This window comes from Eubalaena glacialis, chromosome 1, assembly GCF_028564815.1.
Source record: "Eubalaena glacialis isolate mEubGla1 chromosome 1, mEubGla1.1.hap2.+ XY, whole genome shotgun sequence".
In the NCBI taxonomy this organism is placed as follows: Eukaryota; Metazoa; Chordata; class Mammalia; order Artiodactyla; family Balaenidae; genus Eubalaena; species Eubalaena glacialis.
This window is the reverse complement of record NC_083716.1, coordinates 62,552,419-62,571,130: the sequence shown is the minus strand read 5'-3', so window position 1 is coordinate 62,571,130 and position 18,712 is coordinate 62,552,419. Positions and strand designations below refer to the sequence as shown.

Here is an 18,712-nt window from a genome sequence, read left to right as displayed (position 1 = left end):
TTTGCTTTTGATTTTTCTGGTGGCTTTTCAAAGATTAATAGTAAATAGTAAGAATGCTTAATAATCAACTTTTTGATCATTTTATTATTGTCTCCTCAAGCTATCTAGAACTGTTTTTATGTTATTAGCCCACAGGGTCAATAACTTTAGTTAGAAAATGTGTGAAGACAAAGAACAAAAAATAAATATTTCATAACTGTCAGTGGCAAAGATCCTGATTCTAAGTTATATTATCATAACCTAGTGAATCTTAGCATTAGCTACTGAATGATCCAAATCAATAAATAATATATAGCATTCAAGATAAATCTTGACAACCTTTCTCTGTACCTAGTTATGGAGAAAAATCTCTGACTCAACTATAAGATTTAAGACCATCGCTAATGTTGTAGTTGGTTAGTGCAGAGAACTAAGCCATGCTTCTGTGTTCTCATTCAATTCCTATTAACCTACTATAAGGATCAAAGGCTCTTTGGAAATTATTAACAGTCTCTTTATCTTGCCTAGAATGAATCTGAATTTATTTTATTAATGAGTAGTTATTTAGTAAATACCTAATATTCTACTTAATACAGATGCTATGCCTCATGTTGACAACTCTTCAAGTTAATCCTTCAAACCTGATCAGAGAGATAAGGTATGAATCAATAGAATTTATGGATTAGGGTAAGAGGGGGATACAAATATGTGAATTCTGAATTATAAGAAACCTTGTAGTTATTAGAAAGTTTATATACTTCTTAGAAGAAAGCTTATTTAGAAGTAGATTAATTTAAAAACATGTTTCCCTCACTCCACTGGTACTGGATGCAGACTGAGGACATCAACGGCTAAAAGAACGGCTCTCAATTCATGATATAAACAGCAAAGTCAAGTTTCATAAAACTTCCTTTTGGAGAAAATTGAAAAAAAAATTCTTCCTTTGTTACTTTGCCACAATGCTTTTTATACAGTAGATATGTTTGTGATGAATATCATTACAAATTTGTAGCAAATATCATTACAAACCTATGATCACTGTCAGTCAATTACATTCTAGGTAGGAAGATGGACAATAAAGAAGATAAATCAATTATCCACTTCTGGGTAGTTATCCGAAGAACACAAAAATACTAATTTGCAAAGATATAGGCATCCCTATGTTCAATGTAGCATTATTTACAAAGCCATGCCATGGAAACAACCTAAGTGTCCATCGATGGATGACTGGATAAAGAAGATGTGGTATAAATATAAATATAATGGAACATTATTCAGCCATAAAAAAGGATGAAATCTTGCCACTTGTGGCAACCGGGATGGACCTTGAGGGTATTATGCTAAGTGAAGTTAAGTCAGATGGAGAAAGACAAATACCATATGATTTCCTTCACACATGGAATCTTAAAAAAAACAAATGAAGAAACAAAATAAAGCAGAAACAAACTCATAGAGAACAGATTAGTGGTTACCAGAGGGGAAGGAGGTTGAAGGGTAGGCAAAATGGGTGAAGGGGGTTAACTGTATGGTGATGGATGGTAACTAGACTTGTGATGGTGATCACTTTGTAGTGTATGCAAGATGTTGAATTATAATGTTGTACACCTGAAACTTACATAATTTTTTAAAAAAAGAAATCAATTATATAGACTGTTAAATAGTGACAAGTGCCAAGGAGAAAAAAGAAAGCAAAAAAGGGATTTAGCAGATGTGTATGCATAAGTGTGTGTGTATGACACGATAAAAGGTATTTAAAATTTTAGGCTGGCCAAGGAAGGCCCCCATTATCCAAAGCAAATACAAAGAAGAGTGAGAAATTTATGCCACTGCTTATTATAAGCACAAGATATTGCTGCCAAATTGGTTGTTATTCTGGGTGTGTGTCCAAAAAATTCTTGTTTAGCTAAACAAATGAAACTTCTAAAAAGTTTAAATAAGAAGAATTAACTCTATTTAATGCAGGAAATTACATTGCATAACATGCATTCTTAGTAAAGCAGCTTTCCTTTTTAAAAATATTTATTTATTTATTTGTTTGGCTGCACCGGGTCTTAGTTGCGGCACATGGGATCTTCGTTCCCGTATGCAGGATCTTTAGTTGTGGCATGTGAACTCTTAGTTGCGGCACGTGGGACCTAGTTCCCTGACCAGGGATCAAACCCGGGCCCCCTGCATTGGGAGCATGGAGTCTTAGCCACTGGACTACCAGGGAAGTCTCAGTAAAGCAGCTTTCTTAATTTTATTTTTAGGAAACGAATCATGAATCGAAAGAGAGAAAACAAATAATTTACTATATAAGGTTGTTGAATTTTATTTTAAACAACATGGTAGAGTTTCTAAAGTACTGAGAGGTTCCAAGTGTCAATCCATTTGGGTAGAGTGTTTATATTCTTCAAAATGATGGCAATTTCTTGAACATCATTGAATCTATTAATTTTGAAAAAAACCCCAGCTAATTAGAAATACAACAGTCTTGCATTATCTGGGTTATGCTGTTCACGTTGCTGTGGCTGGTTTTCCACTGGAAATCTCAAGAACGGTCCATGTTGTCCACCACAGTAACAGATGAATAAATATGCTAATGCAATTCCCCTAGTCCCAAGCCACTCCCCAGCAAAGCTTTTCGTGTTTAAAGAATTGCATTCCTTCTTGCAGGACAACCTGGGAACAATTTAGTGTATTTAGATGTAATGATTCCTGGTTATCCACAAAGAAGTTGATCCACTGAGTGCCTCATTTCTTATCATCCTAGCAGCAATTAGAATGTTGGAAATAACTTGTCTCAATGTAATTTCTGTGGCATATTTTCCTCCATGTCTTGTTAAATAAAGTAAACAATGCAGTGTACAACATTCAGATTGCAAGGATGCTTGAACTGCCCATTATCTACAGGAGAGTTTTAGGACCAGCCTTTCCACAGCCCAGCCTTAGAGAAAGAAGAGGCACTATGGTAAGCTATGGCTTATCACAGCTGAAAATGTGACCACAGCAGTAAAGCCAAGTGACAGGAGCCCATATGATGGGATGGCCTGGGTTCAAACCCTGAATCATCTACTTACTGTGGGACTTGAGGTACGTTCTTTAATTTTTTGTATGCCTCAATTTCAAAATGAAGATAATAAACTTCAAACATTACAGGGTTGATATGAGGAAAATATATGTGTAATTGAAGTCCTCAAAGGAGAGGATGAGGAAGCAAAGTATTTGATGAAATAACAGTTGAAATTTTTCCAAATTTGATGAAAATTATAAACCCACAGACCCCAAAACTCAAAGAATCCCAAGACAAGAAACATAAAGAACACTATTTCGAGGTACATAATAATACCAAAACCAAACAACCCTGCTAAAAACTACATCTGTGGTTCTCCACCAGGGATTATTCCTCCCCATTCCTACTCCCCCGGGGACATCTGACAATTTCTGAAGACATTTTTGTTTGTCACAACTGGGAGGGGAAGAGCGTGTGTGACTGGCATCTAACGGGTAGAGGCCAGGAATTCTGCTAAACATCCTATAATGCACAGGACAGCCCTCACAACAATGAATTATCCTGCCTAAAGCATCAATAGTGCTAAGGTTGAGAAATATTAAAAGCATATAATAATCAAAAGGCTTAAAACTAGTGATAAAGAGAAAATCATATCATCATAATTATCTCATTCCTGACAAATATAGAAAGTATATGACATTGTAATATTAAGCATTTTTTGGTAAATTACTCACGATGGTTATGCCAGGAGCTGAGCACCAGTAAGTAAAGGTGCCCAGACCTGTAGAGCTACTTGGAGGGGTTTCCAGAACTCACAGGTCAATGTGACCTTTTTTTTTTTTTTTAACCTAAATTTAGGGAGCTACACAATGTGCAAAGTATTCTGAAGAATCTGCCGTGGTTCTCCTGACACTTAATCACAGGTAAGAAGTGGTGGGACCAGAATTTGAACTGAAGTGTGTTTTGAAAACACACCAAAATAATAACTAATAATACACAATTTAAGATCAAAAAAGTGCTCTTAGTTTACTATCTTGGATCTTTGTAACAAGTCAATGCACATCTACGTTGCTAGAGCAGTGGTCCACTACAAATTTATTCAGATACTTTGGTAGCCCAAGACAGCTGTGGTAAGGCATATTAGTCTATATTTCTTCATTTTTCTGTCAATTGGAGGGAAGAAGAGTGAAGGGTAGTCACAGCTATGGCAGGAACCGTGTATGTCATTTATTGAAAATTGTTTATAGTTTTTAAAAAAATTTTTATTGGAGTATAGTTGATTTACAATGTTGTGTTAATTTCGCTGCACAGCAAAGTGAATCAGTTACACATATGCATATATCCACTCTTTTCTAAATTCTTTTCTCATATAGGTCATTACAGAGTATTGAGAAGAGTTCCCTATGCTATACAGTAGGTCCTTATTAGTTATCTATTTTATACATAGTAGTGTGTATATGTCAATCCCAATCTCCCAATTTATCCCTCCCCACCCCTTCCCCCCTGGTAACCATAAGTTTGGAAAACTGTTTATAGTTTTATCTTTATAGATGCCTAGCCTGGAGACGGGAAGGAAGACATGGTTATTTTTGTTTGATATGTTCCCCCATGGAAAAAAAATTGAGAATCACTTCTTTGAAATATATAAATCAGATCTCTTTGGATCAATTTAGGTAGATTTTAATAGAATGTACATGGAGAGCTAGAGATATACTTTTTTTTTTCTGAATGGTTAAAAAAAGTCACACTAAAGGAAAATAATACTAAGAACACTCATAGTAGCATACTAATCAACAAAATTGTTTAGCTTAGAAAAATTAGAAATTCACCAGTGCTCTAAATGAGTCAAATTTGAGTTCTGTGTCTTAAGAAGGTATCTTCCAAGGTTGAAAAATCAATATTCAACACAATTAGAACAACCAAGCCAGTCTTCTTCTTTAGTAGAGGAAATACTAGATCAATATGTGTTTTACTGAGGAAGTATAAACATTAATGAGGGCTAGAGGAGCAGGCAATATATAATTTATCTTGAGCTTCAAACAGTTAAAAGTAGATGTGACTTCACAGTTTTGTTTTGTTTTTTTCTTTTAACTTTACCTTTTAACTTTATTTTCCTTCCTCTTTCTCAGGTGGTTCTATATACAAGTTACAGAGAACTCAAAAGAAATGAAATTTGATGTAACTTATCATTCATTAACTTTGCAAACATGCCTTGTTTCCCCCTCCAATCGACTTAACTCTTTTTATAGTCCTATATATTCTCTATAAAATAAAAAGAAAAGTTTATACTTACTAGAAAGAACAGTCGTAAGGAAAATGTAGTCTGAAAAGGATATGAGTCCACATTCTCCAAGGGTGTAAAATATACTGCCTTCATCAGCAAATTTTTCTCGTTCCTGGGCAATTTTCTATTGAATGTATGGGTTCCACCAAAAGATAAAAAGAAGATATAACAGAATGAGAATATAAATAGTTAGAGATGAATCACCATTTATCTGACAGTTTTATGCTATTTATCATAAGCATTTCTCTGATGGCCATTCCAAATTAATGGATCCTTTACAGTTTTTAAGATGATTAAAATTATAAGAAAAAAGATGATTTTGTTTGTTTGTTTGTTTGTTTCAACACTGGCTTAATGTGAACAATGGAATAAAATTTTCAATTTTATGAACTCCTGCCATTTAACATATAACAGGCCCACTTCAGGGCTGGTTTTATCTCTTAGTTTGAAAAACAATCCACCTTTTTCTATAGAGGTATATAAGGTAGAGAAAAAAAAAAGAAAAACTAAAATAAAATCAGTTCTAAATGCCCAAGAGAAACTATACAACTAGTAATGAGAAATGAGGAGGTAAGCAACTATTGTCAACACCCACACAAATGCTCAGAAAACTAATTTCTGAAATACTAATTTTAACTTTTACCTTATGAACCCCAAGAACCTTAGTTTTGGAATGTAGAACAGTTTACAAAGTAAACAGCATCTCTGAAATATAATGTCAAATCAGACACACACCAAACTTTAGGCATGAGTTAATTTAATTATATTTACTGTGACCTTGGTGGAGGCTCCTAAATTTCAGCTATTTGAAGAAACTCTCCCAAAACTTAGCTTTTACTCTAAGTATGTATTTATTTTCTTTAATCTATAAAGCTCACAAAGAGAGTTAATTCTCAGGTTCAGTAACGGTCTATGTGGGAAGCAGTCTCTTCCTGGGTGTTTAAGGAAACTTACCCTGTTTTCTGATTTGCTACCAAACCATAAACTTAGTGGTGACATTGAAGATACTTTCAAAAACTGAAAAGGATCCACCAAAGAGTTAGACTTGAAACACATTTCCATAAGTTCTGGACCAACCAAAGAAATTTCAGGAATTATTCTGGGTACCAAAAAAAGAAATAGGAGGTTTTAAAAACCCAAACCAACAAAGCACAATCAAAGTAATAATATCATGCAAGCACAAAATAAGAAGCAGCACTGCAAGCATAACCTTGGGAGGAGTATCATGAAAATTAAACCAACAAGCACCACCACACCACCATCCAGGTACACAACTATCCAATAGGTTACCTCTGTCTAGTGAAGATCCCATCATACACCACAAAGGAAAGAAAACTGGTTAACCAATTGAAGACACAAGTACCAAATGAATCATCATGATCTTCTTAGCAAACCCACTCAAAATAGCCTCTACTGGATATTTGCTTGTAATAGGAAACAGTAATCATGGACAGGCAAAAATCCATAGTTGAACGCCTGCAAAGTGGTAAGAGGTTTTGACGGCAGTTTCTACTTAGGAAAGTGCTTCTGACTCATTTGTGATGGGCAGAAAGCCTGGTCCGGCCTGACAGCATTTAGAGATTACTTCTTTGAGCCAAAACCAAAAATGAGCCCACAGTCCAATATGTTCAATTAAGGTTAGATCTCATATCACACTTGATCGTCTACCAATAGATTAAACACAAATTTCAGACAAAAGAAGGCTACTGGATGAAAAGAGCAGCAAAGCTGTTCACTGGGAAGTTAATATTTTAATTTCTCAAAAGAAATGTACATTTTTAACATTACCCAAGATACTGCAAAAGTAAAGCATGTGAATAAGAAAAAATACACAAAATGAGAACAGGCTGTCAAAAGCATACCATTACTAGCCAGAATAAATTTGTATAGAAGCTGAGTAACCCACGTTAATTATGTAATAATCTTACGGAGAGATTGCTATAAGCAAATAAAATAAATAATATATTGGGATCCAGAAGTCGAGAAACAGACAAACGTCTAAGGACAAACTGAAATGAGGCAGATAAGCCAAAAAAGCGTATCTAACATTATTTTTCTAAGAACCATCTGGACTATGCTGCTGCTCAGAAGATAAAAAGAAAAATCCAAGTTTGTCCACAACTTTTTATTTTGATATACTTTCAAACTCATAAAAGTGGAAAGATCCGTATAGGGAACTCTCATATGCTTTTTACTCAGAATCACCAACAGTTTATGTTATCACCCTATTTGCTTTTCATTTTATATAGATACATATTTTCTTTTACACCATATTGAAAGTTGGAGACATATGCCCCTTTACACTTAAATACTTCAGTATATATTTCCTATGAACAAAGACATTCTCTTACATATTACAGTATACATTTCATAAAACCAGGATATTTAATACTGATAGTACTATTATCTAATCCACAGTCTATTATCAAATTTAGTGAACTGTCCCACTAATTTCCTTTACAGCTATCTTCCCCCCAGTCCAGGATGTAGTCCACAATCATAAATGGCATTTAGTTGTCATGTCTTTTTAATCTCCATTAATCTAAAACAGCTTTCTTTGCCCATCTTTATTTTTTCCTTTGGAGGTTTATGCCCAACTTTATTTTTTCCTTTGGAGGTTCATTATTATTTTTGATTGTGGTAAAATTCACATGACATAAAATTCACCATTTTAACCATTTAACCATAAAATGTGTGGGCCTTTTGGGTTTGGCTTCTTTCACGTATCATATTTTGTAGGTTCATCCATGTTGTAGCATCAATCAGTACTTCATTCCTTTTTATCGCCAAATAATATTCCATTGTATATATACCACAAATTGTTTATCCATTCATCCACTGAAGGATATTTGGGTTGCTTCCACCTTTTGGCTATTGTGAATAGTGCTACCATGTACATTCATGTACAAGTATTTGTTTGAATATCTGCTTTCAGTTTTTTTGGGTATATACCTGAGAGTGGAATTGCTGAGTCATATCATAACTCTATGTTTAAGTTTTTGAGGAATGGCCAAACTGTTTTCCACAGCGGCTACACTATTTTGCATTAATACCAGCAATGTAAAAGGGTTCCAATTTCTCCACATCCTCAATTTTCTTTTTCTTTCTTTTTTTTAAAAATTATATCCATCCTAGTGAGTGTGAAATGGTATGTTATTGAGGTTTGATTTACATTTCCCTAGTGCCTAATGATGTTGAGCATCTTTTCATGTGTCTGTTGGCCATCTGTATTATCTTCTTTGGAGAAATCTCTATTCAAATCGTTTGCCCATTTTTGAGTTGGGTTATTTGTCTTTCTGTTGTTGAGTTGTAAGTTTCTTTATATCAATATATTCTATACACTAAACATATCAGATATAGGGTCTGCAAATATGTTCTCTCATTCTGTTCATTGCCTTCTCACTCTCCTGATAATGTCCTTTGGTGTACAGAAATTTTAAATATTGATGAAGTTCTATTTGTCTATTTTTTTCTCTTATTGCTTGTGCTTTTGATGTTGTATCTAAGACTCCATCACCAAATCCAAGATCATGAAGATTCACCCTGTTTCTCTAAAAGTTTTGTAGTTTCAGCTGTTATATTTAGGTCATTGATCTATTTTGAGTTAATTTTTGTATTAATGTGAGGTAGGGGTCCAACTTCACTATTTTGCATGTGATATCCAGTTGACCCCATACCATTTGTTGAAAAGATTATTCTTTCACCACTGAATGGTCTTGGCACCCTTGATGAAAATAAATTGACCATATATATGTGGGTTTATTTCTGGACTCTCAATTTCATTCCATTGATCCTTGTGTCTATTCTTATGCCAGTACCACACTGCTTACATTTTTATAATTTTTAAAAACTGTGGTAAAATGTACATAATATAAAATTTACCACAGAACCATTTTAAAGCGTAAAATTTGGTGGTATTAAGTACAATCACAATGTTATGTAACCATCACCACTACCTAGTTCCAGAACGTTTTCATAACCCCATTTGGAAGGAAACCCCTTATCCATTAAGCAGTCACATCCCACTGCCCCCTCCCTCTAGCCCCTGGAAATCACTAATTTGCTTTCTGTCTTTATGGATTCATATTTTTTGGATATTTCATATAAATGGAACCATACCTAGTTATTTTCTTAGTGGCCACTCTGCAGATTACAATTAACATGTTAAATTTACAGCAACCTAGTTTGAATAAATACCAACTTAGCTTCAATAGTATTAAAGAACTCTGTCCTTGTACACTTCCATTTCCCTTTATGTTATTTTTGCAAATTACATTTTTATACAGTGTGCCCATTAACATAGATTGATAATTACTGTTTCATGCATTTGTCTTTCAGATTACAGAGGGATAGATAAGAGTTATAAACCACAAATAAAATAATACTGGCTTTTATATTTACCTATGTTGTTACTGGTACTGGTGTTATTTCTTAACATAGCTTCAAGTTACTATCTAGTGTTCTTTCTTTTCAGCCTTAAGTACTCCTTTTAGCATTTTTTGTAGGGTAGATCTACTAGCAACAAACTCCTCTGCTTTTGTTTATCTGGGAATGGTTTAATATCTATCTCCTTCACTTCTGAAGGATAATTTTGCAGGTATAGAAGTCTTGGTTGACAATTTTATTTTTCTTTCAGCACTTTAAATATGTCATCCCACTGCCTTCTGGCCTTCATGGTATCTGATGAGAAACTGGTTGTTAATCCTATTGTGTACAGTTTGTGTGTGGTAAGTTGCTTCTCTCTTCCTGTTTTCAAGATTCACCGTCCTTAGCTTTTGACAGTTTGATTATAATGTATCTCAGTGTGGGTCTCTTTGACTTTATCCTATTGGAGTTATTTAGCTTCCTGGATGGGTAGATTCATATATTTCATTAAATTTGGAAAGTTTTGAGCCATTATCTCTTCAAATATTCTTTCTGTCCCCTTTTCTCTCTCCTTGCCTTCTGAGATTCCTATTGTACATATGTGGTACACTTGGTAGTGTCACATAGGTCTCATAAGCTCTGTTCATTTCTTTTTTTTGTTTCTCAGACTGGAAAATATTAATTGACCTATCTTCAAGTTCACTAATCATTTTTCCTGTGTATTCAAATCTGCTGTTGAACCCCTTCACTAAAATTTTCCTTTCAGCTATAGGAAATTTTCAGTTCCAGAATTTCTATTTGATACCTTTTTAAAACTTCTATCTATTTTTTGCTATTAGTTCATACATCATTCTCCTTGTTTCCTTTAAGTTCATTGCCTGTAGTTTCTTTTAGCTCTTTGAGTGTATTTAGGACAGTTGATTTAAAGTCTGTCTGTAATAAGTTGCAATATCTGAGCTTTCTCAAGGATAGTTCCTATTCCTTTTTTTTCCTGGGCCATACTTTGTTTCTTTACAAGCATAATGTTTTTGAAAACCGGACATTTTGTATATTACAATGTGGTAATTCTGGAAACAGGATTCTCCCACCTCCTCAGGGTTTGTTGTTGCTGCTTGCATGGGTTGTAGTCATTTCTTTAATGCTTTTTGTAAATTCTTTTGTAAATACTTTGTCCAGCATGGTCACTCAAGTCTCTGTTTCATACCTTAGTAGTCAGCTAGTGATCTGACAGAGATTTCCTTAAGTTCCTGGATCCAAAGGGTGGGGAAAAAAAAAAACCTCTCAAGATCCTTGCAGACTGGCTCTGTGTTGGGCATTCTTTCAATGCTTAGTCACTATTTATAATTCTGCCCTTGCCTTCATTTCTTGCTTGCTTGGAAGCTAAACATCAGCCAGAAGTGAAAGGTTAGGGTCTGTTGGGGTTTCCTCTAAGTATTCATTTGGCCCTGGGTGTGCACATGGCCTTTCAGATTCACCAGTATATGGTAGAGCATTTCAAAGTCCTTGTTCTCTCACCTATCTCCTGCGGCAGCCTCTTCTTTCCCAGCTGTTTTGGTTTGTCTGCTGCTTGTCTTCAGCTGCTGTGGCTAGTATATTTACCTTTATGCTTTTAACAAATGCCACCTGGGAGGTCACCCCAGCCCTAAGAAAGCTCCAAGGTAGGCGAAACAAACACAAACCCCCAAGCTGATTCCTCATTGGCCAGACAGGTCAAGGCCCACATTCACATTCTCTGAAAACAAGGTCTGCCCTGCCCCTTCTGGCACCAGGGAGCTATAACATGAACGCACAATCTTTATGGCTGCCACTGTGCTGGGGGGTGGGGGGTGGTCATCAGGTAAGTTAAAACACCACAACATTCTCTTACCAAATTTCAGCAGCTTCTTTCTTCTTTAAGCATTCCCCTAGTTGCTTAAAGTCTGATTAGTTAGATTCCACAGATCTGAAAAAGCTGATCGACAGTTTTCACTAGCTTAATTATTGTCTTAGTGGAGGTGTGTAGTTTTGGCGTTACCTACTCTGCCAATTCTGGTCTCTTTATACTTTTTGACCTTGAACAATTTGAAAAGTACAGGTGAATTATGTTGTAAAATATCCCTCAATTCGAATTAGGCTGCTGTTTCCTCATGATTACATTCATATCTATTTGTCTATTATAAACTATGAATTCATAATGATATCTCTAATTCCATTCTAATACCACAGAGCACAATTTAGTCTTGCCCTTTACACACGTGTTACTACTCCCTTCTCCAACAGAGAGAAATCTGGTTCCCATTATCCACAAAATATTTACTCATTTGCTCAAGCTTCGAATACAAGGAAGATAGTTTCACAATTGCTAATTATCTCTGCAAAAAACGAATGTATCATCTAGAGTTCAATATTTGTTACAGTTTTAAGTAAAATCCACTTATGGTGAAATGCACAAATCCAATATACGATTCAATGAGTTTTAGAAATACATATCTGAGTAACCCAGATATATATTTGGGTTATAGAACATTTCCACCATCCCTGATGTTTCCTTTATGCCCCTCCACAGTTAATTCCCACCATATTTTTGTGCCACAGATTAGTTTTGCTTATTCTAGAACTTCCTATAAATGGTATCACCAGTATATACTCTTTGGTGTCCAGCTTCTATGGTTCAGCATAATGTTGGGGAGATTCATCCACACTCTATTTATCAGTAACTCATTCATTTTTATTGCAGAGTAGTATAATACTCACCAATAAAATTTAAAATATTAAAAATAATTTATGCAATTTATTTTGCATATAATTATATTGTGCATATAATAATGCACACAAGTAATATCACAATTTATTCATTCCTTTAATGATTAAACAGGCACTTTTCAGTTTTTGGCTATTCTGACTTTCCTCAAAGTTGTACTTCTTTTACTTGCACCATCAATGTATGACAGTTCTAGTTGCTCCACATCATTGTCAACATTTATGTGGCCAGTTTCTTTAATTTAGCCATTTTAGTGGTATCTCATTGTGGTTTTTTTGAGCATTTCCCTGATGACCAAGTGTTTTAAGCACTTAGCTTATTGACAATTAATATATCTTTCTCTGGCAAGTATCTGTTCAAGTTTTTTGCCCATTTTCAATTGGGTTGTTTGTCTTTTTATTACTGATCATTATATGTTCTGGATATGAGACTCTTTTCAATGTGGTAGCCAGACTCCAAAATAACCCCAGTGTTTCTTGCCTCCTGGTATTCATGTCCTTGTGTAGATCTAGTCTCTTCCCACATTGAATCAGGGTTGGTCTGTATAACTAACAGAATACAGCAAAAGTGATAATATGTGACTTCTGAGGCTAAGGCATAAAAGGCCCCTTGCTCTGCTGGAGGGAAGCCAGGTCTCATTTGAACAGAACACTCGAGCAGGCTTGTGGAGAGTCTACAGAGAGAGGATCTGAGGCTTCCCAACCACAGTCAGTACTATCTTATCAGCCATTTGAGTGAGCCACATTAGAAATAAATCTTCTATCCTTGGTCAAGCTAGACGGCGAAGGCCCTAGCCAACAGCTGACAGAAGCCATTTCTAAGCCATTTGTTGAAAACACCTTCCCTTCCCCATTTAATTATTTTGGCACCTTTGTTAAAAATCAATTTACCATGTAAGTGTGCATCCACTCTTCTATAATAGCTTCTGACTTGAGTAGCCTATTTTCTTTTGAAGGTCTTTTGATTACTAGCAAAGTATATGATTGTTTTTCAAAATATAAATAATGCAGCTTGAAAGACTGTGCATGAGATGCATTTGGGGTCATGGTTTAGGTCTAGCCACCTCTACCATTAGAGCAATTATAAAGTCTGCAGAGATAACAAAGACGTCACTGAACAGACCTTAAATTGTATATTGATTGAGAATTACTACCAGAACATACCTCCATAGGGGCTATTTTATACTGACACTTTCCAATGCTAATTCAGTTAGTGTGATTGTCTCCAGGAGGACAACCCCTACTCTACTGCATTAAATAGGATATGTCCATGTTTGCAATCCTAGTCCTCTAAAGGAGAAAATATTTCTGTTTGCAGGGCTATCTATGAGACCTCTGCTGTACTGAATACAGTTACAGGGACCAGGAAAGGCCAAAAGAAGGTCAAACTGCTCTACATAAGAAAAAGTTGAAGAAGACATCTGGGAGAAAAAATATAGAAGGAAAAGGGACCCTCGAAAGGTGAGCCAAAAAGAGGAAGGAGACGTGACCAGAGAGTAATAGAAAGTATCAAAGTTGGGAAAACAGAGTAAAGAAAGCATGTGAGCACATATGTGCACACATGTGTTTGAGAGAAAGGACAGAGAGTACATGTTTTGCAGTAGCTCTTTAAAAACAAGAAAGGGACTTCCCTGGTGGTGCAGTGGTTGAGAGTCCACCTGCCAATGCAGGGGACATAGGTTCGATCCCTGGTCCAGGAGGATCCCACATGCTGTGGAGCAGCTAGGCCTGTGTGCCACAGCTACTGAAGCCCCCGTGCCTGGGGCCCATTGCTCCACAACAAGAGAAGCCACTGCAATAAGAAGGCCCCACTCGCCACAACTAGAGAGGGCCCGTGCGCAGCGGCGAAGTTCAGTTGGGTCTTCGCAGTTGGCGAAGACCCAACACAGCCAAAAATAAATTAATTAATAAATAAATTAATTTTAAAAATAAATAAATAAAATAAAAACCAGAAAGAAAGATGTTTAAAGAGGACTTTTAAATTAGCCATGCTTTGTGATGTGCCCTGTGCAATACAGTCTTCTAATTCTTTAGTAAAGGTCTACATTGTTCTTCCATGCTTCAGGAGTTGGGATGGGGGTAGAAGGAGACAGGGAGAGAAGTTATATTATGTTTTCTGAGGCATCCACTTGTCAAAGAGTAGTTTAGGTACATTTAGGATTACACAACTATCTATCAATATTAACTCTAAGAATTTATAAGTGTGTTTTCAAGTATCCAAAACTCCAAAGATAACTGTTATAAAATTCATGACATATATTAATCACAAACACCTAAACTGTCATAAAACCATCATATTTGATCCCTCAAATTATTTAAAGTTAGAAGGAGAATCAAATAAATATGTCAAGATTTGGAAAGAAGTGGGAGTTACCAGAAACCAATTTTTAGACTATTTTGTGTTGCATGACAGTTTGTTAGCTGATATTCTTAAATCAAAGGCCTGATTCTACCATAAATGATATCCTCAAGTCAAACAGCCAAGGCACAAGGAGAATCTGTGAAAATAGATATACTGAGGTTTAATAATGAATAAATTTTTAAAAGCACCGAAGTATGGTGAAAATGGAAAATCAAGATTCAAAGAAGGAGAGTGGAAGGAAGGTTTTTGGTTATTTTTTCTTATTCCTAAAGTCTTATCAGTGTTTAATTTTGCAAATTGAGAATGTCAAGTAAATTGTTCCTTCACTTAATCTTTTAGATAAAGTTTAATCTTTGACTAAATTTTAAGTCATTTTTGTCTTAAGCAAATACCATTTATATACTTCAGGGGTGATATGGAGGCACAGTGCAAGGAAAACATAATTTTCCTTAGCAGATTGGTAGTAATGTTCATTTTCTCTCACTGTCTCAGAGGTGGTTATTTATATTTTTTGTTCCTAATGAACATTTATATTAATATGTATTTTTACTAGTGAAATCTATCACAAGGATTTGTATTTAATTCAATATAAGTAATAAATTCAATATAAATAATAAACATAAGACAAACTAAAAGGAAGAAATCTATATAAAAGTCAAAAGAAATAGAATATATTTCAATTCTATTGTAAGACCATATAATGTGAGATTAAGTAATATATTAACATATCATTCAGTAAAAAAATTTATAGAAACTTATATTAAAGCTCCTGAGGTAAGATTCTAGCAACTACTTCAGTGTATATGCTGAAAATTAAACAGAACTGGGTATTTTAAAAAGAAGCTATAATTGCAGATACCTTACAGAGCATTATACTATTTTATGCATCTTAGAAGCTACATATCAGACACTAATCACTTGAATCTCTGAAGTTAAGGCTGTGAAAGTGGAATGCAGGTAAACTGATCACAATAGAATTTCTATTCAATTTACTGACAAATGTTACTCCCCTTTTGGAGAACAAGACTATGCAAAATATTTCAAAGCAGTGTGCTCACTGACTTAAAATGAAATTTAACTGTTTTACTGTTCATTTACATGACCTAGTCTTAGATCTTATATGTTTTAAAATTTAAAACACGGCTACAGACTCAACATCACTAAAACATTCAAATTACTGACCTTAAGTATAGGCAAATAAATTAATAACCTCATAAGAATCCTGGTATTGATCTCAACTGTACCATATCCTGAATCTTTTAATTTTTTAGATAAGCAGAAAGACTTAAGAGTAAACTTACAGCAAATCAGCAATTACATGTGTAACTACTACACTTCTCAGTTAGTCTAAAACCTCAATTGTTTTACCAGGATGGCTTTGTGCTGAAGCATTCACACTCTTGTTTCTGACCAATCACAAAAACTTATAAAACATCTGGCTAAAGTTGCAGGTACCATTAGGAGCCCTGGGACTGGGAATTCCAGACATGATTCCAACTTGTTAATACTCACAGTGCTCAAACAGTGAATCCTGTTATAAAAGGATTGAACAAAATAGGGCCAATAACTTTGCCTTCTAGGACTTGACTGGATAAAGCCAAAGAGAAAAATCATATCTAGGAGTTTAACCTCATTATTTATTCTAGTTAAGATCCACTTTTCAAGTTCTATAGTTTGAAGTAAACTTTTTTCTATCGAGTAGAAGTTGATGGACTATGCCAGCAAAATAAATGCTAACACATCATCTAGAACCTTAAAACATCTCTGGTATATAGGAAATCTGATAAAGAACGCAGCTTTACTATTTAAATTAAGATGTCATCCTTTATGAAACTGAAATAATTGGACTGTTTTAATATTAACATTTCTCTATATTGCTGAAATACATTTTGAAGCCTATCTAAATCCCTCAAGAAGTACTTGTGTTGTATTTCAAAAACAAATTAATGATAATAGTATGCTTCTCCCAAAAGATGCAATTTCAGCATATAATTTCCAAATGATAAGTAGTATTTCTTCCTAAGGTTGGGGTGAGGACAGGGAGAACAGGTGTTAGAAAGAAAGAGAAAATTCAGCAATTTCCCCATGCAATTAATGCTCACTCTTCATTATTTAGTTGGTGCACAGATAGATGCCAAAGCCTTGTGTAAGATATCAATCTTAAACAATCACACTATTCTCAATCAAACAGAAAATGTTGCACAGTTAAAATATGTGTTATTCTTCTTCCCCCATCCCATACCTGAACTTGCAGAAGATAGAATTTGGGGATATGTCAGATAAAAATTAAACCGAGATGTTTCTAATTTACAGTACTTTATGATTTCTACTTCTAACTCAGAGGTTCCAAACTTTTTAAAGGTATTATTGCATTTGAGGCAACAAACACAAATTACTGTGCAACAAACTGTGGAAGGTGAATGCTTAAGATCCTGGAAACTTCACTCTGCCAGAAAGCCATTCTCTTTTCAGTCCCAATTCTAACCACTTCAGCTCTGAGAACAACTCCAAACACCTAGAATGCAAATGTTTTCCTATTTCATTAACTAGATGGCTAAAGAGAATATGGATACAAATGAAGATGCTTAAGAAAAACAGTGGCAGAAGATTTGATTAAAGCAATGATAAAAATTCAAAAGTCTACTGGAATAGCATTAACTTCAAAGAAATGATATAACTTTATTGAAATGATTTATTTCAGTCCTCAGTATCTGATGAGGTGTTCTCAAAACCCTAGATGGGGAAAATCATCAACTCTATTAGTTTCTACCACATTATGCCTGCAAACTTGCTTCAAGGAAGCTCTGGGTGGGAGAATCTATATTTTGTCATTACTGATTATCTGCTACCCAAATCTAAGAATTTAATTTTGAATGTTGGCCACTCAAGTCAATCAGTGCTGAGAAGAACTGTCCTGAGCTCAGCAGCAGTCTTGGTTTCAGTCACATGGGTTAGAAAAGGCTTCCCTATCACTTCATGGAAAAACAACCTCACATACAAATTTTGAAAAATAAGTCAATATAGTATTTCACCTTCTCCCATTTGGAAAAAATTATTCCAAGAAAAAATGCACCATAAGAACAAAAATAAAAGAGTTTCACTCTGAGGATCACTGTTCACACCCTTGATTTACACTGTTCTAGTAACTATCATCTCCCAGGAAATCCTTTAGATGAAGAATTTTTCAATCATTTTGAAATCAAACATTTTTAGGTATTCCTTGAATACCACCAACCATTAAAGACATATCAAGAGGTGTTTGTAATGAGGTGGATGGAGTTAGAGTCTGTCATACAGAGTGAAGTAAGTCAGAAAGAGAAAAACAAATACAGTATGCTAACACATATATATGGAATCTAAGGGAAAAAAAAAAAAAAAAAAAAGACATATCAAGAATTTAAAAATTATAGTTTGCATGTTCTATGCCAGGCACTGTGCTAAACACTTGCATTATCTCTTTAAGTTCTCACTGCAATTCTATGAGATAGATGATACTACTGTCTGCACTTAACAGATGAGAAAACTGAGGGTTAGAGAAGTTAAATAAGAAGCCCAAGGTGACAGTGCTATAAAGTGGCAGGACAGGTCATGGTCTGACTCCAGAACCCATGCATGAACTATTGTATGTTGTACTGTATCAAATGCACAGAAATACATCAGGTGTCTATACTGTTTGCAATTTCTAAAATTTAACGCAGATTGAATATTTTTGGAGCAAAACATAGTTTATTATTGTAAAATATTAATCTTGAGGCTTAGCTTGTATTAGCTCATTTATCTTGAAGTTGAAGATGAAAATCTAGTTAATGATGTAGGTGCACATCATATTTTTATGCCCTGATTTGTTCAAATGTATATTTTAATCATTTTCAAAATGAGTATCATTAAAAGAATGTAATGATTCTCTATAATCTTCTTAATTAATAGATGTTACATTGATCTATAATTGGAGAAGCTTTTTATTTATATACAGAACTTTTAAAAAATGCAC

General features: G+C 34.7%; 1 protein-coding gene across 1 annotated transcript in view; it reads right to left on the bottom strand.

Moving 5' to 3' along the window:
* MICU1 (mitochondrial calcium uptake 1) overlaps positions 1 to 18,712 on the bottom strand; it is a 234,426-nt gene that overhangs the window by 122,389 nt on the left and 93,325 nt on the right. The window contains exon 6 of the mRNA XM_061197459.1: positions 5,265 to 5,379. Coding sequence (XP_061053442.1) covers positions 5,265 to 5,379 — 115 coding nt within the window. The remainder of the gene's footprint in view (positions 1 to 5,264; positions 5,380 to 18,712) is intronic.